The following is a 26,873-nucleotide window of genomic DNA, read 5'->3' as shown; positions in this document are numbered from 1 at the left end:
GTCAATGGCTTTGTTTTCATGATATATATATATATATTTATATATATATATATATATATATATATATATATATGTCTCACATTGCAGTTATGATTTTGAAAGCTCTGATTGTGCAGAGCTGTGCACATTACTGCACCAAGGACAGAATTTCCCAGAGCGACTTATCTGAAACAGGTCCTTTTTATCTTCCTCATCACTCTTTTATCTGAACTGACGTGACTCATCTGCGCTTTCTGTTCTACTGCTCTATTTGTATACACCGTTTATGATGAGTCCGTTAGACAGAGGAAATAAAAATGTAACTCTGAGGCCATCAGCACTACACAGATGAGTCAACACCGCAACACTGTGCTCGAGTTGCTTTAACGGATTTTTACTGTGTTGTCTGTCACAGTGTACCCCACAAAGGGTTTATGGGACACTTAAAAAAAGAATGCGCAAAATGTCACAACATTATTTTAGCTTTTATTTTAACTACTTAAAAGATGGACTCACATTTCTTCATATGAAAGGGTAACTTCTGTATTTTTCAACCTGGACTCTATTTTCACATTTCACATTTTTGTGTCTAAGTGACTAATGGGAACAACAATTTTTCTAATTGGCCTAGCATTGAGCAAAACAGGCTGCAATGTAAACACTTGTGGTATTTTTATGTAAACAAAACAAATACAAATTACACAACAACACTAGAACATATAAACCACTGACATAAACATATGGTAGTAAAAGGAAGGAAAAAACAAACAAATCAACAACAAAAACAAGCAACCGAAAACAGCGAATTAATGATGTCATAATCATCCTTCTTCTAAACTTGGCCTTGATCTATTCCATCTTTTTTCATACTCAACTAACTGCCCCTGCCTTACAGCAATAATGCCTTTGAACATAAAGAATTTTTTTTTTTAAAAAAAAGGAAAGAAAATGGGAATGTTAACCGCTGTTTTCCTCTTGATTCAAAAATAAATCTCTCTCCTAATGATATAATAGTATTTAAAATGCTGGGACAACCATTTCTTCATTCACAGAGCATTATTGCTTGAGGACACATGGTCAAAAAAATCGAACTTGATGCAAGCAATCTTTTGATAGTTGTACCAAAAGTTGCCATGTGAGGACAGAACCAAAATAAATGCAACATATCTTCAGTTTCAGTTTTGCAGAAACAACAGTTTCCATCCTCCTCCATACCCCAACCACAAAGCATTTTTCTCATCTGCAGTATTTTGTATAGAATTTTTAACTGAAAATATTGTGACTTGGAATCTATAACAGCTTTATACATTAGATCATATACCTGTCTCCATGGCAATGGGATATTAAATATTCCCTCCCAGTGCAACTGAAACTTTTCTGGCTTGTTGTTTAAACCACATGCTCTCAAAAGAAAGATGTGTACAAAGAAGCATTGCTCTTTTCTCTTTTAAGCCACTTGTGGCATGTTTGCACCATCAATTTACGTCCACTTAAAGTTCTTGTTATTGCCACTGACACACTCATATTGTATTTGACAACATAATGGAAATGATCCCTGCAGAGAAAGACCTTTTTGTTAAAGATTAGGATCCTGTTTGTGTTTCTGTTTCTGTAATCAGACACAGTCTTGAAATCTCTATCACCAAACCCACCAGACTCCATTTAAATAAACAGTAATTTTATCATTTTAAAACACACTTCATCAAAGTCAACAGAAACAAAACAGAACTCACAAACACCATCTTGGTTAGTCTTTTTACTGTTCTAATAATCAGCAGCTCTCGTTTGGTTGAAGTAAACCCTTAATTCACCCAGTTAGACGTGAAAATATTCTGGCTCTAAACAAGCTAAAATTTATTTGAATAGAGTCTGGTGCGTTTGGCAACTTCAAGGCTGTTTCTGGTTAAGCAAAACAGATCTTACTTTTTAACAGAAAGGTCCTTCTCTGTATAGTGGAAAAAAGAAGCACTTTAAATGGACATAAATGATGGTGCACAAGTGCCACAAGCCATTACATTCCAGCTTGATCCTGCTCAATACTGGACCAATTTCAAAAATAGTCTCCATTAGTCACTTAGACACAAGGACATGGGAAAATTGTGACTGGGTTGAAAAATACCAAACTTACTCTTTAAGAAATTGATGCTCATGAGAACAGAAAGACGAAATTTACAGGCTGTAACACTGGAAGATAAACCCTTGATCTGATCAGTAAGGACTGCTTTAGAAAGCATTTTAACTCAAAACATAGGCAGCTAATATAGACACATAAGAACTGTTCAAAAAATATAAATCTAGGCTCAAAACTCGAGCAGAAATTTGCATTCTGTTTCCTCATGTATTACAAAATCATTGATGATCGTGCATCCAATGCTTTTCTGTTATCCTCCTCACTTTCCTCAAGCAGAAGAAGCGTGCATGCTGTCAATGTAGAGAAATTTGCAATGTCCTGGTGAAATGGGATATCTGTGTTCCAGACGGTCCCGTGGTCGGTTGGCCAACGGCGGTGCTGAGGGTCAGTGGAGCAGAGGGGATTGCTGTGAGGCAATCTGCTCGTAAAGGAGTGTTTCAACAGGGTTCATATATACAGTATGAAGGCTCAAAGTGAAAAGACAATGTTCTCTGATATTCTGGTCACCAAAGAAGTGCAGTTGCTGTGCAAAGATGATACTCCCTCCCTGCAGATTAAACAGTGCACCTTTTGTAGGCATGGGTGTGGTGGTGGGAGAAGGCTTGTGCACTGTGGTTTAGTTTTCTTTACCCATCAGCCATTGTCTCCCCGGCTGCCGGCCTGTGTGTGTGTGATCTCCCTTTTGAACACAACCATGTCTGATGCCTTCGATCCAATGACCCATGCTGTCTGTTTGGGGAGCGTGACACTGGCCCCGAGCTAAATCAGCCTTTTGTCTGTCCTCATAAGACAAGTCTCCCTGCTTGGCAGAACACAGGACTCAGGCTTAGACTGAGGCTAAGCCCATTGAGAAACTGAGAGTGAGAGAGGCTGGGAGCAGGTGCCGGTGGAGGCGTGAGGTGGTGGTTTCTCATGCATTACTGATTTCTGACAGACCATAAATCGAATCGCTTAGACTGCAAAAAGGGAAAGGGACTGTTTGAGGGGGAATAAAAAGAGAAAAACTCCGGCCTTTGCTTCTCAAAACAGCAGACCATCCCTTCTCAAGAAAGAAGTCAAAAGAGGCGAACAGGAAATTAGGTATGTGATGCAGATGCGGGTCCACCACAACCATCACATGACGTGGATTTCCGCTTTGACACATTTTGGCTGCACAGCGGGGCAGGGCCACACAATCACTGAAGAGCTGCTGCAGCAGGACATGATGGTGCTTTGAGGACTACTCTACCATGCAGTCCACCATGAATTTCAATGGACTTCCACGCCAGGGCAGCCAAGAGAGTTACATTCTGGATAATACTCTGAGGAAAAAATGCTCCCTGTGGTACAGACGCTCACTGAGGGGAAACAATGATCGACACCGGCACAACACAGGCTCTCTGCCCAGAGTTTGCAAGGTGAGACAATAAGCCAAGTTGACATATATTTGGAAAATAACATGTAAACACACACACTTCTGCAAACTCTGTCATAGAAACTTGATTGGAGCTGAGATTTCTCTCACACAGTACTGTTTTATAATGAGAAGCAGTTTACTGATTTACCACCAACTAAGTACAGCAGCTCCCTGCAGCTGGCCTAAAAGCCTTTTAACAATTTTAATCTTTTGAGTTATTTAGCACTGTAGGATCAGCATGTTCTAACAGTGACTGACCTCTTTAGTTCCAGGAGAGGTTTAAACCATGAATTTATTATATTGTTTTAAAGAGGAACTCTGCAATTCTTCTTTTGCAGCCCAAACCAAGCCGCACCAACTCACTGGTTGATTACGCCGACCCACAAAGGTAAATACATCAAAATCTGATGTGCAGTTCAACTTCAGCCTTCCTACGTTTCAAATTTATTGCATTTTTTTTATGTTTTTGCAATAGATTTTGTATTAAAAGACAATTAAAGTCAGAAAAAATGAAGTATTTTTTGCTTTTCTTTTTTTGCACAGGACCACAATTGTACTGGAAAAACAAGACAATGAAACATTTGGTTTTGAAATTCAGGTAACCACCTTTTATAATTGTTAAAATCCCTTTCAATATCTGATTCTGGAGCAATTTTCATGCTCACTTCAAGTTTAAGAGGATCTTTTTGTGGAAAGGTATTGTTTTCCTAACAAATGGTCTCTTGTTGCAGACCTATGGCCTGCAGCTGAAGGACAGCTCTGCAGTGGAGATGTGCACGTTTGTGCGCCAAGTGCAGGAGGAAAGCGCTGCTGAGAGTGCTGGCCTGACCGCAGGTGAACCACCTACGCCTTCTTTACAGGCCCTGCACAGGCTTTCATACACACACGAAACCGGCAGACCTTATCATGCCTTTCTGGTGCACATAGATTGACAGATACATCACTTTTTTATACACGCACACACCCATACTGATGCAATAATACCACACAGAGCCATGGTGAGTTCTCGTAATTGATCAAGTTCCTCTTTTTTGCATCCTCATTTATCGCAGGAGACATTATCGTCACTATCAATGGGGTCAGCATTGAGGGGTCGTCTCATCAGCACATCCTGGATCTGATTAAAGAATCAACCAACACTCTAAAGTGAGTAAAATTAATTAAAACTGGTTGTACAGCGAAGCACAGCAGAGGATAAATCAGCTGCATAGCAGTACAAATGAAGGGTGTTGAAAGTGTGTGTAACTATGTGTTATTATGTGATTTCAGGATGGAGACTGTATGTGGAAACATAGTGAAGCAGATAGAGCTGGAGAAGAGGATGAACCAGCTCAAGGTGTGTCTCTTTAACCCTGCCCATGTTTGTTGTTGAGATACAGCAGCTCTGTGGTTGTGTTGCAGCGTACAGACAACTCTACTTAACCACACAAACCCAGCTATTTGTAATGAAAGAGCATAACTGCCACGCAGTTGTTAATTACAGGCTGACCTACTGTGTGAATCAGATTATACTCAAATATTTCACAACTAAACCCACACAGCAGTAGAAATGTGTGCTCTCATACTCTGTAGATAAATGTTCTGAATGTATGAGTTGATAGAAGAGATGTCCACACAAGGACTATGCAGTATTTCACTTTGAGCTTTTCAGGCTTTCATCAGAGCATATGTATGAGTGTATACGCTGTAAGAATTTTACTGGAAGTTAAACCATGTTGTTTCTTGCCCATACAGCAAACGCTTCGTGAGAAGTTGGTGGAGCTGCAAGCCCTCTCATTACAGGAAAAGCAGCTAGTGCGAGGTGAGAGGGTTTTGCTCAGCTGTCAGACCACAGCACTTCCCTTCTCACAGCCACGGTCATGCTTCTAAAGCGGCACTGTTCATGTTGTGAATTCAAGTGTAAACTCCAATAAATCAGATAAAAGGAGTTCCCCAGAGAAATGAACACAGACTGACGAACATCCTGTTGCAAATTTCTCGCCAGCTGCAGCATTTCTCTAACAGGGACTCTGTTGTGTTTTCAGGTAACTTCAACAACAGCAGCCTCCACCTCTCAATGGGCTCCTCAGTAAGTCTGAACTCCCCCTCAGGCCGCTGTGGCCGGCGTTTTTCTAGTGACAGTAGCTACAGGAGCGTGATGACAGATGACAGTGACCAGGCCAGTGTGTTTGGGGATCTGTGCTCTCCCAGCCCCTGCAGTGCAGCCAGCACCACGGACGACGGCTGCTTCTTCTCCAGAGATTTCCCCTCACAGGACTGCGGGTTCTCCTCCAGCTCCAGCCGTCATCACCAATCCCTCTGCCGCTCCAGCAGCTCCAGTTTGGCAGGCAGCAGTAGCTCCCTCTCTCCTTCCTGGGAGGAAACAAGGATCTCCTCCTTGTTCGGTACCCTGCCCCGTAAGAGCAGGAGAGGCAGCGTTCGTAAACACATCCTGAAGTTAATTCCTGGACTCCAGCGATCAGTTGAAGAGGAGGAGACGGGAACAAACACTTAGTGACTTGTTCACATGCTTTTGTTGCAGAAAGAAAAAGACTCTATAATGATACCCACACTTAAGGTTGGGTAAACCCTTTTGGCCTTCATGGGAACACAGAGACAATGGACATGTTGGCACTTGGCATTTGCCAAGGTCAAAGTTTACCCAAGAAGGTCCTCAGCCTCAGAGGTGAGCCTGGCTCACTGCTTGGCTCAGACTGGTGCCGGCACAAAAGCATTACGAAAACAATCTTCCACTGTTTGAATGAATGTATGTGAACAAGATTGTAATGTACATAGATGAGATTATGCATCCTACTAGCTTGAATTAAAACTGACATTTTCCCATGCCATAATCATAGTGGGATGAGCATTAATGAGAATAGTCTGAACTGCAGTAGCTGTATTCGTGTAGCACCTTGAGTTTTTAGACCTTCGTGACCTAAAACACACAACAACCATTCATTTTTCAGGTCAGGTAGACATTTAAAGAGTACCTCTGTCACATTCAGGTGCTGAAAACCAAAACCAAAGCTCTACTCAGTATAGATGTCTGCTCAGTTCAAAACAGGATGTGGGCAAAGGAGGTACTACTTAACCGTTTTCATTTCCATCATTATTTTCAGGCTGTCTGCAACTTTCGGTGTTGGTTCAGAAACACTGACACTGTTTCTTGTAAACTGTGAAAGTGCTTAAATGTGTTTTTTTCAATTTCAGAAGCATGAAAATAAAGCTTTTTGGGAGAATGTCATGATTTATTTTTTGATATCAAATCAAGAAAATCTGTATAAAAAAGCTTAAAAAAAATGATAATAAACTTGTGAAGTCTTACAAACCCTTCCTGTGTTTTCTGTTAGACACCAGATAATAACACACACTCATTCTTACGTCAGAGTGAGCTACACTGAGGATTTCTGTTTATGATGAAGGTTTACACACAATATTATTTTGGGTAATGCACACTAGCTTGTAAATATAAGGCTACAACACTTGAGAATAGAAACCTCACACGTTTCCTGTAATAAGTCTCACGTCTTTGGTTTCCTGCTGCTGCTGCTGTCACTGCTGCAGAGAGAGAGCTACAGAGGGGCATCATCACATTAGCACATTATAATAAAGTAAACTGTTTTCCCTCACTCGATGATAACTATTCACAAAAATGATTTTATTTTAAAGTAGCAAAACTGAAAGAGTGGAGAAAAATCATTGTAAAAAAGATCACCACCTCATTTTACTGTTTTGTGTTATGAAACAGGAAATAAAATGGTTCAGTGCTTCTTATGAAAAGAATTATTATGAAAAGTTATTTTGCATGTAGACAGTGTTACATGGAAGCACTGAGAGGCAAATGCAGTAAGAAAAAAACACGTTGACCAATTTCCTGTGTCTGATCTAAATTGTGTTCATGACTTAAGAACAGGTCAAGGTTTTGCCAGGATAAGTTGTCTGACTTTCCTTACAATAAATAAATAAAATCGGTGAAACAGGTGGGAGAGTTGTTTGACAGTTTGCTACATCATTATTATTATCATTTTATTTTTTGTCTGAATAATTTCTCTCTGTGTTTCTTGTTGTAATACTCCTTTCAGCCACAAGAGGCTGAAGTGCACCCTATCCTGTGTTATGAAGGCTGTCACGTCTCTTTTCCAGGTTTAGTTTTTCCAGTTTTAATTTCTCCATGCACTCTAAACACACGCCAACTTGCTAGCACACAATATATGTATCTTTTTAGAATATAGGGTAGTGGTGCATTTCAGCCTCTTGTGGCCAGAATGAGCACAAACACATAAAAAAGGTCACCAAAACTTTTTTTCATGTGTTATAACCGATTAAAAACGAAGTTCTTTGGGTGCCCACTGGCTCACCTGGTGGAGTGGGTGCCCCATGTACAAAGACTGTGAGACAGAGAAAACAATTTAGCTCAGACATAGACAATGGATCGCCAGATTTTTTGTCTCACTTGCCCCTCAGGGCTTCCATAGAATTCACATCCTTTAATTAAGTAATGGTACTAAAACAACACGTAAAATAAAGGTCCTGCATTCAAAATCCTATTTAAGTGAAAGAACAGAAGTATTATCAACCAGCAAAAGGTGCTGAAGATGCAAAAAAAGGTGGTTCTGCTGTAAAATTAGTCCTATGTCACATTATTAGATTGTCACTATCAAGCATCAGCCTGTTAGCAGGGTTTTTACTGGTGTAGCTTTTTTAGATGGATCAATCTTAAACTACTTCATACACAGTTATGTAGTTCAGTCTTGTGGCTTCCAACCTAGGGGTCAGGCCCCTCCAAAGCATCACAGAATAAATCTAAGGGGTTGTGACATGAGTAATGGGGAAGGAAAAATCCACAAATCTTTACAACTCTTTGTATTTTTGTGAAATACTGGAAAGTGATACCTCTTTGTAGCTCGAACAGTGCTGATGTGTGTTGATAATGCTGTAAGCTTCCAAACTGTTATATCAGCATCTTACTTAAGATGCAATGGTATTTATGTTCACTGAAGAAGAAAAACCTATAGGAGAATGTTAATCCAGACTCACGACGTAACAGAATGAAGGTGGTCACCCAGCAGAGATTATCACAGAATGAGTACAATCACTTCATATACAGATGCCAGAGTCACAAAGAGTCTTTGTTGGGGCCACAACAAAACCCCTGTTCTTCTGTGATTCAACACGCACACAGAATTACATGGTACTAGCACTAGAGAGCACACTAGAGAGCTTGACCTGACACTGCTGACTGAAGCGCAGGATGGATTTTGTCTTCACTCTCTGACAATGTAGGATAAGTAGTATTCTGGTAACACACTGGAGCAGACGATCTGACGATGAGAAGTCTGAAGTTGCTTAAACTTTAATTCAGTTTGCAAAAAACAACTAAGCGCATTGAAGCTTGACTATATTCAGTATCACAGGAGAAAGAAAAACAGGCAGATGGAGATGGAGACAACCACAATGCCTCCAAGGAACCCGAGGCCCACAATAGACGAAGATGCACTGGCATCCCAGGTGCTGGAGATCATTGGTGGGATCACTCAAGAGGCTCTCCAGACCCCAGAGGAACCTGATGTGTGGCTAATGGAGGAGGGAGATGACTCTGTGTTCTACAGTGATGAGGACCAAGCTCACCAGGACAGAAAGTCAAACACATCTTGCGGATTTGGTGCCAACGAGCGTGAGCATCTTGTCAACAGTGTGGCAGCTGATGAGGATGATACAGGGGGAGAAGAAGAATCCATTATTGAGGAAGAAGTCACAGAGTTGGAGGAAGAAGTGACTCAGCAGGTTACTGTGACTGAACAAGAAGAGGAAGAGCTCCAGAGACCTAAAACTGAGCCTAAGGATCAGTCAGATCCTGCAGATCCACGGGCACAGGCTATAACTCCAGAGACGTCTGTGAGTGCATGTGGAAAATCACGAAACTGCCCAGCTGCTGACATGCAAACACAGCAGAATATATCAGCAGAAAAAGGTAAGTGCAGGACATTTTTCAAGGTGTTTTTCCACATATATATCACATGAAACTATACAAATATATTTTAATGCGGTTAAACTAGTGTGTTCACATTTTTTTTTTAACAAACTCTAATACTGTTCAATGCCATGCAAAACATTGAACTTTGCTCCTGACTCCTCACCTTCTCCCCTCTCTTTCTACTCCTCCCTTCTGTACCTACCTCCCCTCTCCCTCATTCAACTCCTTCCTCTGCAGATGAAGTATTTTCAAGAACAACAAAGTTGCAGGAATACTATTAATTGTAGTTGAAAAATGTAACAACTGTATTACTCCTTAGATGTTACTTGATTTTTCCAGATTTTATTTACCTGCCAGGGTCTCCTATTATACAGGGGCTTGCAAGATATTCTTGAGCTGCACAACATTTCATGCATTCTGTCGGCCATCTTGGTTTTGAGGGATTTGTGTTACACTAACAACACCTGGCCAGTGGGTGGCAGTGTATGTCAGTGTATGTCCATGTATGTCCAATGGCTTTCTAAATAGCTGTCCACTGTAGTGACCACTATACCTAGGGGGGTCCGAGAGAGATTTTTTTCCCATTTACAGCAGCTATATGAACGCTTTTATCCAAGACATCTGAGATAATAGAATTCCTAAAAATCTGTACATCATTTGGGAAAAATGATAGTTACCAAGAAAAAAAAAAACATCCTGTGGAGCCTACATACTGTTTTTTATCTAATTGCTGTCCTACTGTCTCCATCACTCTGAAACCGTAACACAATAAATAGGCTATTGAGGATGATTAACTTTACTCATGCCACCTAAACAGATGCAAAAATTGTCTGATGATACTGCATTTTAGGTAGGTTATATTAAATAGGGGCCCATAAGCTATCAGTCTGATGATGATAAAGCTTCTGGAGGTGAGGGCCAATATTCTTGGCTGATCAGGTGTAGCCAGATATCCACAACAAGATTTCCTCCTCCGTGTGCTGGTCATCTCCATAACCCGATATTTGCATATGAATGCAGATAAATTTTAAAAAGCTAATAAAAAGCAAACTTGTCAATAGCCAATAGATGAAATCCACTGGGTTCAGAGATTGCATTTCAACTAATGCATTTCATCTCTCCAGAAAGACTGTTCACCTGCTGTTCAAATGTGACTGGTCAATACTAAACTTCTGATACCAGAATCTTTCCCTGTCATCTACAGATTCTGCATACATATGCAGATATATGTTTATAGAGATAACTTATCTTGGACCTGTTTTTGTTATACTATGCTGGAGTAGACTTCACAGAGTGAAAGTTTAGTTGACAAATATGCTTCATTTGAATCCATGCTATAATAATCTGGGCTGCTCTAATTGCAAATCAAGGATCCCTAACAATGCCAAGTAAATGTGGTTTTCAGTGCTCTTAAATGAATAGAGAGCAACAGAGGAACATTTATTAATCAGTTTATATTAGATGTATTTAGGAAATAGCATTGTTTCTGGGCTTTAAATCATTCAGGGCTGGAGACCCCAAAGCCACCCGTCCACCCTGCACCTGTTATTGTGCAGGGAAATTGATTGATCAAGAGGGTATTCTTTTGGTCTTAAGCAGAGGTGGGACAAAGTCATTGCTTTGCAAGTCACAAGTAAGATTCAAGTCCTCGCACTCAAGTCTCAAGTCAAGCTCCAAGTCAAGACTGACAAGTCCCAAGTCAAGTGTTTGGGTCCTCAACTTTGATTTTCAATTCTTAAAAAAGTCATAATGAACTCTTGACTAAATGTAATGTCATTTTAACAACAGAGAGACAATAAATGTACAAAAATCAAGAATGCTTTCTAAAATTTGTATTTATATGTTAAAACAAGTTTATTAAAACAAGGACAACTGAACTTAGTAAAATAAAGGAGTTCTGATGCTGCACCTTCATACCATGTAGCATTACTAATGAATAGCACAACAGAATGAATTTTGTAATTTTCTGTCCTGTCTTGTTGTATTTATCATATCTTAAATTGGCAAAATATCTTTAACCTCCCAAATTTAGGATTTTTATGCCAGACTATTCTTCCTTTAACCCTTTGAAACTTTTCTTGAGCAGCTTTCAGACACCTTTTGCAAGTATTTAAACCTTTGAACCCTGAGCAAACTGGTGCAATATCTTTCAAAAAGCATGGGTAAAAAGACAATGGGCAACTTGGTAAGAAAAGTCCCACAAATTGCAAGAAAATAACAGATTTAGAAAATTACAGGTAAAAGAATATTATTACATAAAGTTATGGTATAGAATTATTGTAATTTTTAAGCACTTTTCCAGGTAATTTCCTTGTTTGATTGCTTTTAGTTTTCTGTTTTTTCTTAACTAATTTTCTTGTCTTAAATTTTCTCTTTTTACTAATTTCTTGCAATTATTTGGGATCATTTCTTCTTTCGTTGCTCATAGCCTTCTTCCCATGTTTTGGTAAGAAATCAAGTCAATTTGATTTCAAAAGGTTAAAGTGATATTGAATATTGCCCCGTGTTTTACATCTAAAGGAAATAAAAAAATAAGGTAAATTAATTGATATGAGGCACACCTTTTAAATAAGATCTTTGGGTTTGGGGAAGGTTTTGAGTATTTTTCAAGTCAAAAGGCTCAAGTTCAAGCGAAGTCATGTGATACTGGTGTTAAAGTCCAAGTCAAGTTGCACTCTTCTTGGATTTTGTCATGTCAAGTCTAAAGTCATCAAATTTGTGACTTGAGTCCATACCTCTGATGTTTACAGAATACAAAACAGATTTATCTCTTCCTTTTCTCTTTAGCAAATCTACCAACTGAGAAGAAAGAAGTGACACCAAACCTTGAACCCTCTGACATCACCAATGAGGAGAGTGACACAAGAATGAAAGGGGAAGCAGACATCCCAGAGCAGATGTCCAGTGCTGAACTCCAGATACCAGGTGACAGGCAGCTTCAGGTGGACCACAAGCCAGAGCAGGACCACAACTTCCATGTCTCCGTGGGGTTTCATCAAAAGCCCAATCCAGGCTACTCCACTCTGCCTCTGCCGAAGAAATCCGGTGGCAGCGCCAGCTCCCAGAAATCCTTCAACCACCTCTCTTCCTCCAAATACAGCACCGTGTCCTACCGCAGGATCCGCAGAGGCAACACCCGCCAGAAGATAGAGGCATTTGAGCACATGATTATGAATTTGTAGGATGGTTTTAAAGGAAAATAAAAACTGCCATAACACAAAAAAAGAGCATACAGGAAACTGATTGCACATCTACAGTTTACATATTTATTTGTTCTAAAATCTTGTACATGGTATTGGAAAATCTCTGACGTAACTCCAGGTTTCATAAAATCTTTCAAATGAAGAGTGCCATTCATATCTTCTGTGTAGCATCTGATTGGAGAGCGATGCCTAAAAACATCCCATGTCTAGGATGTACTTCATGTTTTTCATTTGATGAGGATGAAAGCATCTTGTTATGTAAGGCAGGTATTTGAGTAGCAGATTACACAAATAAGACGCTCAGGGCTTTATAATCCTATAATAACTATGACGCTGTTTGGTATTAGAGCTTCAGTGTTTTCAGGTGATTTACTGAACACACATACTAACATGTCCCAATGACTAGTGGATAAGGACAAAAACAATAAAGAAAAACATGGTATTAAATCTTTATCTGTCATTTTATTTTTATTTTCTTAAGAAAATGTATTTGATAACAGGCCACAAAATCATGATATCACAGCACAGGTTTATTTTATGTTCCGAGCAAACACTTCCCTCTAGTGTCAAGAAAAAAAATCATACAAAGGAGACAGTCTGTACAACACCTACACCTAAATTATGCAGCATTTAAAATCATTGAAGCAGCTGTTTCACCCATGTGCCTCTTCAAACGTAAAAATATGTGACACCTACAATAGATGTCTCACCGAAAATATGTGATATGTTTAATACAAATGTATACAATGTACATTACATGCAATTTAACTTATGATTCGGTCCCAGCAGAGAAAAAACAAAAAGGAAAAATCACTTTTTTACGTTTCATATCTAAGAGGCACAGTTAATCTTTGGCATTGAGACGATATGTTGCTCTCAATTTGGAGTGTTCTTGCGCAGACGTTCACCTGAATCCCTTTAGCAAACTCCGGTCCAAATCTTCCTAAACAGAGAGAAGACACTCTCTTTCCTCTGGCACTTAAAACTCAAGGTCAGTCCATGCTGATATGATACAAAGAGAATTAGAAGCATTGCACATCCCCACACCCTGTGCGTTACACCACACGTCACTGTCACCAAAACGCTTCCCACCTCCTCCGGACAGTCGTGTGCTGAGTCTGGACCGCAGACCGTGCTGTAGTGTGAGGCCACTGAAGGTCTCTATAGTGCATGTTTGACACGTTTCAGTCTCATCACTAAGCGTGGTAGTGTGTGAACTGCCACTTTTGGAAGGCGTTTCTGGTTTCACACGGATTGAGGTGGAGAGTGTCGCCCTGAGGCCCCGCCTCCAGGCACATGTGGTTGGAAACGTACTCTGCTATGAGGTGCTCCGCCTTCACAAAGACAAAACAGGAAACATGATTAGCAAACAAAGCGATGGCCTCCGAGCACTCTTTGATTGTACTTCATTAATTCCCAGCTGAGAGCAACTTTTTGAAGCAGGCGTGTCCTGTTGTTTTAAATACAGAGACTGAGAGCCTCTAAAATGATAGAGCTGAGAAAGGAAAGGAAAATAAAGACTGTACCCAAAACAAACAGCACGCCCAAAGTCAACCTACCAGAGCGGAGTTGGAGGATTTGTGAAACCAACGGTGTTCGGGCTTGGTGTTGTCACATAATTGTAAAATGAAGCCGTCGCCCTTGCCGTGGGGAGCGACACATAGATCTTGCTGGCGAACGTGCCTCATCCAGGTGTAATTAAAGTGCTGACTCTGAATACGAGAGAGAGAGAGAGACAGAGACGGGAGAGTGACAAGGGTGTAATTATGCTCCATGAAAACTGACAGATTTTGAAGGATGGCTCAGTGGGGCTGCTCTGAATCCAAAAAGACCGCATTTAGAAAGGCCTGGTCCCGTCGTGGACTCCACCCTTGTTTATTGTGGCGTCATTCCTGTCTTGAACTTGATTGCATTCCTCCTAATCTGGGTCTATTCCTGGATATATATCTCTGTTGTGACCCCACCCATAATTACAACAAAGGCCAAAATTCCTCATTATCTGCATTTTTTCCTGTGAAAAACTAAACACTTGCTGTTTATTTTCAGTCAAATAATCTGTGAAATAAAATACCCACCTGCTTGCTGAGATCACATGTCTCAAACGACAAGGAGCCTTTCTGCAGACTGAGGCATTTTCTTAAACCACGATTAAAAACCTACAAGGACAAATTAGATGACAAGAACTTTACTGGAGAGAAAAAACAGCAATTCAAACATTTGGGTGCTCATTCGAGTCGCACATGACAATGAGCCTTGTTGCTGTCCGTCAATGAATCCCGATAGAAAGCTGTCACAAGCTTTAATGGACAGCTATTCTTTGTTCCAAAGGAGCACAATCACAGTCTGTGTTTGAGCCGATTCTGTTAAGAGCTTCTCAGCAGAGATAACAATAGCTTCATAGAGGGAAAGCAAACAAGCGTTCACTTTTAAAAGATCTTTTAGTGAAATGCAAACAAAGCTTATTCATGTACATACCAGGCCTTCGGCTTTAGCTAAAGGAGCATTCATTTCTGGATACACGTTCTCCAGGTACCACTTGAAGCTCTTGCATTTGAGCCTCTTCCTCAGCTCGATCTGCTCGGTGAGGTTGCCGATGTTAATGGTCTTTTTATCCAGCAGGTGGTGGTAGCCGTGGCCGTAGAAGAGGTCCTTGTACTCGTCCAGCCAGACCTCTGCCACCCTCGCCAGGTTACGCTCCACTGTCTTCTGCCTGTCTTTGGGGAACTTGTAAGGATTCTGTCCACGGAAGATGTGTCCCACTCGAGAGCAGGGGATAATCTCTATTTCCCCTCCACACATCCAGATCTGTTCAAATGGCAAAATACAGGACCAGTGAGTCATGTGAGAGATGTTCAGGGGAGTTTCCAAACACCTGTTGACAATATTCCTGTATTAATTGACTGATTCAAAGTCCCACTCCCCTGAGTGGGGTTGGATAAGCTTGACAATAAGACACTTGGCGACACCGGTTGCTGTGAAGCGTCAATGCTAATCACTGCACCACTGTGCTACCTACAGTACTGGTCTTCTTCCAAATCTCTTTAACGTTACCACAGAAATAAGGAGGAAGCAAACCTGGCTGATGTTAGTGATGTGACCTTAGGGTAACTCCTTTTGATGTAGCTTTACGTTAGCTAGCTACTTAGCTTGTGTTTTGCTAACATCAGCTTACTTAAGATGTGAATAATGTTAAGTTATTTGTAGAGTGTCGCTTGTACATGCCCTCCAGCCACATTTTTTAACCATCTTCACAATTTGGTTTTCTTTTCAACAGAGACGCACCTAACACATAGGATATCCCACGGCCAAAACACATGGCACAAGACATCTGCAGGCCTGCAGCAGAGCATGACCATTATAATCAACTGAAGCTGCTGCACTGACCACGGAAGTTGCCCTTTATTCCATGGGTGCTGCTCAACGCTATTTTTACATGGCTGTTCTAGTTTTTTTTTTCCTTTCATGTGGCTCTGCTTTCCTCCAACAGGTGAAACTACATACAACTGAATAAAAAACAAGTACAATCTGTGTAAAAGTGATTATAATGAATACCTTATTGTACCAAAGGCAATGTGATGCAGCAGTGCATCCTTACGGGTATTTTTCATTTCAAATTAAAATACATAAATCAAATCAGTGATCCCATTAATTAATTCAGTATGTATTAATATAGTCTGCATGCTTCCAAACCCTCCATAACCACTTGGCAAAACTCACTCTACACACAATGAAGCTGGCAGCAGCTACATGCTGCAAGAGCGGACTCTGTGTAGCAGGTAAAAAACCTCACTCCCCTCCCCATCCCATCATTGCCTCATGTATTTTGGCTGTAAATGTAACAGGAAAGGGGAGAGCTAACTAAGGTTCTGCTGGGTGCTTGCTCAACTGTTATTGATCAAAGAGTGAAAAGGGGCTTAGGAAGGTCAACTAGATGTGTGTTATACCTTAAAAGAAATCTCCATGTTCTCCCCACCCCATACATCCAGGCCAGAATCATAGGCACCAAGCTCATAGAAGTATTTTTTGTCTATGGAGAACAGGCCTCCGGCCATAACTGGACATCTGTAAGATAAAAATCAATAAATTAAAATGCCGTAGAAGTAATATAAAGTCATATGAAAATATGAATATGAAAATGGACTGTTTAGGTACTTTATGGGATCTGAGATGCTCATGTTGTTCTTCTTAATGTACTCGTCTGACAGTGCGCTCCAGCCAAACACCAAAGGCCATTTGAAAATACCTCTTTGGAAGTTGTCAACCAGCATATAACTGAGGAGAAAGAGCCGGAACAGAACATCAAAATTACTTTTCCCACTATATTACAGTAGAAAACGTGATGACATCACATGTACTGCTTGTTGAGTGCGTCACCTCATGTCCTTATCACTGATGACTTCAATAACTGGGCAGGGCACCTTCTTGCGATCCAGATAAACTCTCTCAAGCAGCGGCTCCAGCCAGCCAACGTTACACTCAATGTGGGAGTCAAGGAAGGTGAGTACCTCACCTACAGTGTGTAAAAGCAAAGCAAACATCCTGCTGTGGTTAAACAAATAACCACAACTACATTTTAACAGTGTAACCTGCGTAGCAGCCCAGAGCTCTCTGAAATGCAGTTGCTCATTTAAATATGTAAATAACACGCATAAGGAATACATGGCAAATGCCCAGGAGAGCAGGTGCATGTTTGTGTTGGTTTCTACTGGTAAATAATGTGCAGTGCAACTCAGTAGGACCTGCTCTAATGTTTCAGTGCTGCATTTGATACGAGACTATTATCCCATAGATGAACTTTCACTCTTATGTGTCAGTGCATGCACATGTCTACTAATACATGTGCTGTGATGCAAATGGAGGTGAATCAAATCCGCAAGCGGTTTGGCTTTGCAAGATACAGAGGCTGGGTCACAGACTTTGTGTACTTTTGACCTATATATTGCTCTTTTATCACATTATCTAAAGCCCACTACATTTTTTAACCCCCCATTAAACAGTATCATAATCCCTCAACCAAGATTAATTTACTTTACATGAGTGTTAAAAGGACATTTACAACTCCAGACTTGATCTGTGTACATGCTTCTTCTTATCTGATTAGCTCAGTGCTGAATAAACATGGCCTATATGAACAGTATGTCATTTTTCTAAACTGTACTTCTATCCATGTCATATCAATAAGCATGATACACTACTCCATACAGTTATAATCCTGCGCAGCAAGACACACACCTCAAATTACAGCAGTGTTCTTTCAAAACTTGCACACAATTATGAAGCAACGCGGCAGTTTGGATAATGGGAGAAAATGACTCACTGGGAGATGTCAAATAAACACAGGAGCAGCAATTACATTTAGTCATTCCCCAAAGGACATGTTTGTGTCTGACTGCATGATTTGACACATTCATGTAAACACCCTTCATCCATGCCTCCATCCCCTCTCTACATATGTGCATATATATATAAACTATACATTAAAAGTTACCTTTGGCTACAGCGGCTCCGGCCAGCCTGGCCCTGATCAGGCCCTGCCGCTCCTTCAGGCGGATGATTCGCACTTTGGGAAACTGGGACATGTATGTATCTAACTGCTCCTTCAGATAGTCTGTTGGAAGAAAATATTACACATGATTTTACAACACTGACAGCAGACAAAAGCGCATACAGCTTGAAAGCCAGACACCAAATAATGGGCAGATCTTTAATAACAGCTGAGGGCTTTTTGAGTCACTTTCTATTGGCATATTAACTGAAATAATTTGCATTAAAATGTTAGTTGCTGCGTATTAAGTAAAAGCTCCAACATGTCACGAGCAGTCAAACAGCTGAGGGCTGTTCTGGGTGCATTAAATAGAGCCTGACTCATAAATTGGCTCCCTGATCTGATCATCTTATCAAAGACACATCAGCACTGGCACATGAGTCGGCTGATAAGTGACATCAAACTGCAGTACACAAATACCAAATATTGTTGTTTACAGTAATTTTGAAACAGTGTCATAAATAAATAGCTTGTCCATCAGAGAGTGCGGTCAAGTTTATCATCAGCTGTAAAATGTCTTGCTCAGTGTGTTTTTGTCACAACTCCTTTATCTTAAATAGCTACAAACTAGTCCATACCCATTGGTAGCTTTGTCACCTTCTACCTATGCCAATCCTCAATGCCTATGTGCAGTTTCACATAGATTGACCACGTCAGTGAGTAGAGAAATGTGGGACAGACAGAATGACACACTGACAGAATGACACACACAGTTTCCATGATTATGTACAGCATACCATACCATGACTTAGTCATACCAAAAATTAGAAAAACAAAAAACATTGGGCCACCCAGGGTTATAGCACCACCCAGTTGGTGGTTTTCAAAAAATTCAAAATGGCAGAAAATCTATATCACTGGAAGTTATGGGTTCTTGAGGCAAATTTGTTCCTCATGAGGAGAGGCATCTCTGTGCAAAGTTTCATGTCTCTATGACATACGGGGCATGAGATATGACCATTCAAAGTTTCCAATTTATGTAATATTGCTTCATTCGCATCCTCCCATGACCCTCTACGACTGTGCCAAATTTCACATGGATTGACTAAGTCAGTGAGGAGAAAAACGTGGAACAGACACACAGATTGACAAAGTTTTCATTATTATATAGTAAGATAAGGGATAGTTTTTAGTAACATTTGTTTTATACCATGTACTTAAGTAAATCAAAACACTTCTCACATCTCCAGATCTCCAACACGCCAGAATTGTGCTATGTTTTTAATACTAATGAACTTCACTGAAGCTTACACTGGTCTACACTTCGCTGCGTGTGTGTTCTCAAAGTAAGAAATGTATGGGTTTATGTGAAATAATAATAATGCTAACATTCTGTATATTGTTATCAATCTTGCCTAAAAACAAAATCCAGTTTTGGCAAGACTCTAATTTTGAAAAACAAAAAAAATATATAAAAAACAAGTATTATATAAGTATACCAGGGCTGTCAATCGATTAAAATGTTTAATCACGATTAATCGCATTATTGTCCCTTGTTAACTCGCGATTAATTGCAAATTAATGTACCTTAAAGGGATATTTTTTTAAGTTTTTAATACTCTTATCGACGTGGGAGTGGACAAATATGCTTGCTTTATACAAATGTGTGTTTATTATTATTGCAACAATCCAAAACAATAACATATGCCGTCCAGAATATTCTCCAGATTAACCTCAAAGGTGATCCATGCTTGAAAATATGCTGAAAACATATCATGGCAAACTCAGGCCCAACAAGCAACAACAGATGGACATATTGATCTTAATGTAACGTTACACTTGTTAAGGTTAACTAAACATCCCCTGTTTTTTAAGCAGCTGACCTTCAGTCAGAGACATTTTTAAGAGGCAGCAGCAATTAATATAGTCAGAAAAATAATGCCTAATCATTAGACACATTGTGATTATTAATACTGAATATATTCAGTTTTAGGCCATAAACAAGCAAGTGTATCAACTTCTGTACATAATGCCTGTAAATCTATCTCTTTTTGGCACACTGTGCACCGCAGACGAGCCAGAAGGAATAACACACCTCTGATAATAAAAGCCTAGTGCTCTGTGTTATCATTTTTATCAGTTTTCTGGTGCTCTAGTTGTTGCTGTAGTCAATTTTTGTCCCCCTGAGGAGACCCATTCAAGGTAACACACTCTACCGGTGAAGCATTATTACCTTTGGTGCTGAAATCATCCACCAGAATGATCTCTTCGAGGAGGTGTGGTGGCGATCTGTTGAGCACACTGTGCACAGAGCGAAGCAGCGTGGACCACACTTCATCCACAAAACAGAAAATCACACTGGTGGAGGGCAGGTTATCATGGACCAGGTTCTGCGCACACCTGGAACATCACAGCAAAAGCAACTCAGTTTGGTAGTCAAAGCACTTTGAGAGATAAAATATGCAGAACAGGACTCACATATCAGGCCTGGTGTCTGGGATGGCACGGTCGACCGGGATCTTGTCGCTCAGGTAGACATTAAAATGCCCTTCGTCCCATCTCTTCTTCACTTCAATATCTTCGTTAAAGGCCACAACTGCTGCCTGACCAAACTGGCCCACTGCGTTGGCATCTCTGGGTGCGTTCGTCACATCCAAAGCGAGCACTTTGTGGACACCTGGTTTTCTGACGGCAGTGGCGTTATCCTTGGAGCCCTCTGCTGCTTGGAGCTTGATTGCAGGTTTGGGGGTTTCCTTCGCTGCCTTTAGGTCATGTTTCTCCTCTGTTTTATTATCTAAAACCTTTTGTTCTGCATCCTTGATTTGAGGTTTAGATGTTGTGTTACCAGGGTGTGGAAGCTGACTCACTGTCGTCTCAATCTTGGTCTCAGGGTCATCCTTGCCTTTTGAATCAGCTTTGTCCTGAGCGTTTTGTACAATGTCTCCCGTTTTGATGGGTGGCAGGGGAGCATGTTTGTTTTCCTGAGCACCAGGAGGCACTAGGGTTGCATTAGGCACTACTACAGGTAACACCACTTTAATAGAGCCATCCATAGCTCTACTTTTCTCTACTTTTGTCCCATTCACATCCAGGTTTACGGCTTTTTTCTGTGCAGGAACATCCTGCTTTGATGTGACATGCTGTAAGGCAGGTCCATCTTTATGTTCATTAGCAGCATGTTTAGGGTGGTCATCTCCTTGGTTATGAAAAGAGTCCACCTCCAAAATTTGATTCTGTATCTTACCTCCATGTCTGTATACTTGGGCCAGTTTGACGCTTGAGCTAAGTGGTCCTTTCCCAGCTTGTGTAACATCAAAGTCCACCCTCTGAACTGGGTGCTTGAACCCCCTTCTCATCCCCTGGGTCACCCTGAACTGCTGCTGTTTAAAAATCTCCCTCTCTCTTATCACCTTCTCCTTCAGCAGCTGACTGTTCACATCGTTTATTGATAACTTGAGTGCTGCCATGTCGAGCAGCAGCCAAATGACAGAGGCTATGAACACAAACGCGAGTACCCTCCCACTCCCCCTCAAGTATCTCCTCACCTTCATCATTCTCGGCTTTTTTAAAAAAGGAAATCCACGCGAAAACATACAAAACGTCAAAGTATCATACTGTGTGGGCCACTTCTGAGCTGTGGGCAAAGTTTTCTTGTCTTTGAAGAAGTTAGCTGCCTGCGTGGCATGCTAGAAATATTACACGAAGCAGAAGCGGTAGTCGGTGTTGCCATTCATGGATCACAGCAGTGTCGGACACAACTGTAGCCGAGCACAAAGGTACAATGTGAGGTTATTTTCTCATACCGTGTCACTCCATTCACCTCCAACCGTTGGGGGACATTGTGTCCGTGCCGCAAAAACTTCTTCGTCACTAAAAGAAAGTTAGCTAAAGTTGTCAGGTTGTTCGCAGAGTCTCCACGCCACAACTTTGACTGACACACGGTTTTGTATGAAGACGTAGCGACCACCAACTTCCACCCTGTCAGTAAACTCTGATTGGACAGATTGGCAGGACAATCTCGGCCTACGCGGAGCTAACGGCAAGCTAGCCGGAAAAAGCTAGAGCGGTACCGGAAGTTTGGTGTCTACCCTTCAAAATAAAGCGCTCAACATGCAGCCATTAAAACAGTTAGGGAGTAGCAAATCTGAAATATGCAACACTCAAAGTAGCACACACTTATTGTCCCACAAAATAATAAATAAATAAATAAAATAAAAAACGAAATTAAATTAAAAATTAAATTAAATAACATAAAAAAATATGATTTCAGCTTATTTTCAACCCCACTCAATATATTTATGAGTCAAATTGGCAGCAACAACAACTGTGTCTCAGCCATATTCATCCTTTTTTAGTGTGTCCTATTTATGATTTATGTTTTCATCTATGCTACTACTTGTGTTTTCTCTATTTGCAGGAGTCTATTTATCCTAAATGTTGTGTATGTGTTGTGAAACTAGTGAAGATGTTTCCTTACTTTGTTGGGCAAGATACTGAACCCCAAATTGCTCCTGATGGCAGTTTCATCGGTGTGTGAGAGCTTGTACGGTAGCCTCAGCCACCAGTGTGTGACTGTGTGTGTGAATGGGTAAATGTCACATGTAGTGTTAAAGAGCTTTGAGTGGTTGGAAGACTAGAAAAGTGCTTTACAAGTGCAATCCATTTACCATTTACTATTTACTATTTACATTAAAGGTGCCACATTATTAAAAGTCAGATTTCTTTTAAAAAAATTATAAAGCAGGTATAGGTGATACATAAATACTGTGATTGTATCAAAATGCTCAATTAAAAGAGAAATGCTCGCAGTCCTTAATCAGAAACTGTGCCTTTAAACGAGCCGTTAAGACTCATATCACAACTATACTATATAAAGCTAGAAACTGCTGCCACCGTGACATTACAGTTATTCCCTGGCTACACTGACAGTGCCTAGATGCCAAGCATGCAGATGTAGAAAACCTGAAAATACTGACAAGAGAGAGCAGACTGGGAAGGGTGGCTCAAAGAGACAGATGCTAAATTGGAGCATTTCAGACAGAGGGTGAACAAAGATATACTCAGGCAGATGGTATGAAAAAAAATGTGCTTGCTAAACATTACATCATGCTAACATGTTCTAGTAGAAACCAGAAATACAAGTATGAACCTTAAAATGAGCATAACATGGGACCTTTAACTTGGTCAGGAGCTTCTGACCAACTCATCAGTGTTGGGGAGTAGTTAGGCTACATGTAGTTCAGTTAGTTAGTATTTGCTTAGTAGTTAACTACTTTGGGTCATGTAGTTTTTCTGTAGTTTAATAATTACTATTTTTTTTTGCCATGCAGTACAGTACAATACTAGCTCACTGGTCAGGCTTGTCATTTAATGACCACCTGATATTTGATTAAAATCACCTCTGGTTTGCAACCAAGATGTCTGTGAATAAATACCACGAATTTCCTCCCCAAATTTCCACCCCAATAACTGCTCCCTATCCTCTCTTTGAAACACATACTCAGGCTGCCAAGGTGACGACTGCCCTGCCATAGTCCCAAATCAAACTCACCTTCACTTTGCGAAGTAGTTATATCATCATGTAACAATATGTAATTCCAGATTTAGATTGTGATCCTGTGATGTAGTTTGGTTGTAGCTGAATGACCTCTCATTGTGACATATCTAGGCTAGTAGTTTAGTAAACTACACTGCAAATCACATGGTCCTTCTTGAGAGTCTGCTGGTTGCCATGCTAATGCAGATATCTAAACTTTCCACAATACTGATAATCTCTACTATGGGTGATGGTATGTCTTTCAGATTTGGGGGGCACATGAAATGTTCTGGGGGTTTGTCTCCAAGAAATTTTGTGCATCAAACATTAAATTTCTTGCATCCAAGTGAATTTTTCTGCACTGATTTGTGCCTGTTTTGTATCGGTTTATAGGAGAAAAGGTTTCCGTTTATAATGGCTACTTTTAATGTTTTTATTAAGATGGGGGATCCTAATGATAAAGGCAGTGAGACCTTCAGCGCAAGTGTTTTGTGTCCCTGTCTCTATAATGAGAACTTTACTGTGTAGGTCTAAACCGGAAGCGACTTCTTAACTCGTTAGTTTTAAAAACTTGACATTACGTCGGCAGAAAGTAAAGCCACCGGCGTCAAACTGGAAGCTATATTTAAAGCTGAATGTGTAGCCTGACAGTGACTGATAGGGCCGGGGATAAAATTCCTGAGTCAATGGTGTGTGTGTGTGTGTACACTCTGTGTTTAGAAAAGCTCTGACGTCACAAGTTAATACTTCGATTCCAGTGTCTCAAACCAGTCAGACCTGCACGGTCAACAATGCAGGTCACACACCTTAAAATGTGGCTCAACTTGATTTACCTCTGCGATTGATGTAGAATGTGTGTGTGCAGTCACACTCAGTGCAGGTGAGTTTTATCAATGTGCACCACATGCAAAAACATTAAGAGACCCAGAGTCGCCACAATTACAATTTATATGGTTAAATGTAGCTGCAACTGTTTCAACCATGAAGTGAATAATCATTTGGGCTGGCCTAGTCCAGAGAATGTCTATAGGGATTCTTTCTGTTGTGTCCTTCTTCTTTTATTACCTTCCTTTCCTTCCCTGTGTATGACCACAAACATATACTTCAAGATATGATTCACGTGTTTTGTGACCCACGGCCTTGAAAGTCCACATATTCAATATAATGATGGTTATAAATCAGAGACAAGCAGCAAATCATCACAACGGAGAAGCTGGAAATTGAAAAAGGACTCAGCAATTAATCAGTTATCAGAACAATCAACTTATTGATCAGTCTGAGTGTTGTTTCAACTTTAATTTATATGTTATTGAGTTTATGTTCCTGTATATAGATACATAAAGGTCAGTATGTTAAGATATTTAGATCTTTAATGACAGGAAACAAAACAAACAGGTACATTTTCATATTTTATGCTTTCATATTTCATAATTTTCGTACATTTGTCGTATAAAATTGCAGTTTTACCAAACATCTTTGGTAACAAACATGCACACTACCAAGCAGAAACATAATACATTACCCATTGAACATTTCAGTGAGATTACCAATATCCTATAATGTCAGTATTTCTCACACACTCACACACACAATGCACACATGAACACACGTGTGTAAGGATACACAATCACATTTGTAAAACCTGTGTTACTGCAGCCATTATGCAGTGATTAGCGAAGGCGATGACAGGTTTTCCTCTTCATCAGCAGGCCTCTCCTGGGAGTCCCATTGGCTCCATCCAGCCTATTAATGCTCCCCAACATGAGGAGGGAGGGGAGTGGTACCTCCCATGGTGGCTGCCCTTACCCGCACTACACACGCTTTCATTAGTGTGTTAGCTAAATGATTGGCCTCAGGACAGCCCCCGAGCCCTGCAATGCATGTGTTAGCTTATATGTTCCATCCACTGGGCAATTTATTCATGTATTCATCCATTTCTGCATCCGCACTCGTGATGGCATCATTTGGTAAATTTGATTGTATTTTCTCTAAACTGAATGGGAACAGCATTGGAGGAGAAAACACCAATGAGACAGAGTATACAGCAGTGAGAGTCCATCAGCAGTGTGGAGTTACACAGGATTTCATTTATAGTGACAAAACCTGAGGTGAAACAATGTGCAAACACACAGGTGTATAGAGCTGAGTGTGGAGCTGAATGATTAGTTGATTAATTGACGAGTAGGAAATCATATTCATAATTGATATATTGTTTAAAGTGTTTTCATTTAAGCTTCTCACATGTGGGGATTTGCTGTTTTGCACGGTTTGAACATATTTTAATTTTCATTTGTTGGTTGGAAAAAACAAGCAATTCAAAGACGTCACCTGAGACGCTTGGAAATTGTATTATCATTTTTAACTAGGTCATTTTCTTACATTTGACAGACCGAGAATTAGGAAAATAATCAGCAGATAAATTGGTGATGAAAATAAGAATTTGGAGCCCTGGTGCACTGTGAAGTTTATTGAATTCCAAATTTTTCAACAATACCGAACCACCTCTAAATAAATAAATAAATAAATAAATAAACATCCTAAAAAACCAAGCTCCCTGAACAACACCAGACAGAAAAAAATAATAAAATAAAATAAATAAGGACTTAAACTAATAGCTTAAATAAAACAAAAAAAGAGATAAGTAAATCAAAATAGCAGTATTAACATGACATGTAAGTAAACTTGCCAGATTCCAACTATTGCTAAATGTCCACCCACAGTCCATAAATGATTTATATTTAATTTAATACCTGTACATTTAAATGTGTGATGCATTTTGACCTGAATGCTGTCCCTGCACCCTGAAACAAATGGTCCTTCACAGGTTCTCATACAGAAATAGTATTTTTTATTGGAGCAGTTCCACTTGAAAACCACTAGAAAATAATCAAACAACAGTTCTTCACTGCTGATGATCATTAACCACACTATATTGATCTAGGGGGTATTGTTTTTCCACTCCAGAGTCATCTTTTGAGTATCAGTGTTACTGATTTTGATTGTTGACCTCAGTATGATAGAGTGAGTTGTTGGGAGAAAGATGCACCTCTGTTAGAAATACATCTAAGTGTTTTCTGAATGAGCTCAGTCACAGAGTCTGTAAATGCTCACAGCTCCAGCAGTCTTGAGTTTTAAGAGTGATGAGTCACCCTGACTGGAAAGTTCAGCGCTTAATACAAGAGGCACG

The 26,873-nt window shown here is 40.2% G+C and overlaps 3 protein-coding genes across 3 annotated transcripts; 2 read left to right on the top strand and 1 right to left on the bottom strand.

Moving 5' to 3' along the window:
- The first annotated feature begins 3,078 nt into the window (after positions 1-3,078).
- On the top strand, positions 3,079-6,727 carry cytip (cytohesin 1 interacting protein). Its single transcript, XM_033617121.2, has 8 exons — positions 3,079-3,507; positions 3,845-3,894; positions 4,050-4,104; positions 4,238-4,340; positions 4,559-4,652; positions 4,776-4,842; positions 5,241-5,307; positions 5,531-6,727. The coding sequence occupies exons 1-8, from the start codon at positions 3,340-3,342 to the stop codon at positions 5,998-6,000; spliced, it is 1,074 nt and encodes a 357-aa protein (XP_033473012.2). The 5' UTR covers positions 3,079-3,339; the 3' UTR covers positions 6,001-6,727.
- A 1,910-nt stretch (positions 6,728-8,637) lies between these two features.
- Positions 8,638-13,112, top strand: ermn (ermin). Its single transcript, XM_033618322.2, has 2 exons — positions 8,638-9,459; positions 12,250-13,112. The coding sequence occupies exons 1-2, from the start codon at positions 8,922-8,924 to the stop codon at positions 12,642-12,644; spliced, it is 933 nt and encodes a 310-aa protein (XP_033474213.2). The 5' UTR covers positions 8,638-8,921; the 3' UTR covers positions 12,645-13,112.
- Positions 13,108-22,180, bottom strand: galnt5 (polypeptide N-acetylgalactosaminyltransferase 5). The gene is made up of 10 exons (XM_033618321.2): positions 20,629-22,180; positions 20,384-20,550; positions 18,154-18,273; positions 17,040-17,175; positions 16,818-16,937; positions 16,610-16,727; positions 15,141-15,470; positions 14,741-14,821; positions 14,225-14,377; positions 13,108-13,999 (listed from the first exon to the last, which is right to left on the bottom strand). Exons 1-10 carry the CDS (start codon positions 21,741-21,743, stop codon positions 13,862-13,864), a joined length of 2,478 nt encoding a protein of 825 aa, XP_033474212.2. The 5' UTR covers positions 21,744-22,180; the 3' UTR covers positions 13,108-13,861.
- Positions 22,181-26,873: the final 4,693 nt, after the last annotated feature.

The sequence above is a fragment of the Epinephelus lanceolatus genome, chromosome 14 (genome assembly GCF_041903045.1).
Source record: "Epinephelus lanceolatus isolate andai-2023 chromosome 14, ASM4190304v1, whole genome shotgun sequence".
In the NCBI taxonomy this organism is placed as follows: domain Eukaryota; kingdom Metazoa; phylum Chordata; class Actinopteri; order Perciformes; family Serranidae; genus Epinephelus; species Epinephelus lanceolatus.
This window is presented reverse-complemented; position numbering and strand designations above follow the sequence as displayed.

Coding starts and splice junctions, on each gene's coding strand:
- cytip (XM_033617121.2), top strand. CDS start 3,340: ATGCAGTCCACCATGAATTTCAATGGACTTCCACGCCAGGGCAGCCAA. Junction 3,895..4,049: donor GATTACGCCGACCCACAAAG/GTAAATACATCA, acceptor TTTTTTGCACAG/GACCACAATTGTACTGGAAA. Junction 5,308..5,530: donor GGAAAAGCAGCTAGTGCGAG/GTGAGAGGGTTT, acceptor TTGTGTTTTCAG/GTAACTTCAACAACAGCAGC.
- ermn (XM_033618322.2), top strand. CDS start 8,922: ATGGAGATGGAGACAACCACAATGCCTCCAAGGAACCCGAGGCCCACA. Junction 9,460..12,249: donor GAATATATCAGCAGAAAAAG/GTAAGTGCAGGA, acceptor TTTTCTCTTTAG/CAAATCTACCAACTGAGAAG.
- galnt5 (XM_033618321.2), bottom strand. CDS start 21,743: ATGTTTTCGCGTGGATTTCCTTTTTTAAAAAAGCCGAGAATGATGAAG. Junction 16,728..16,817: donor AGCATCTCAGATCCCATAAA/GTACCTAAACAG, acceptor TTTATCTTACAG/ATGTCCAGTTATGGCCGGAG. Junction 15,471..16,609: donor ACATGGAGATTTCTTTTAAG/GTATAACACACA, acceptor CCATTTGAACAG/ATCTGGATGTGTGGAGGGGA.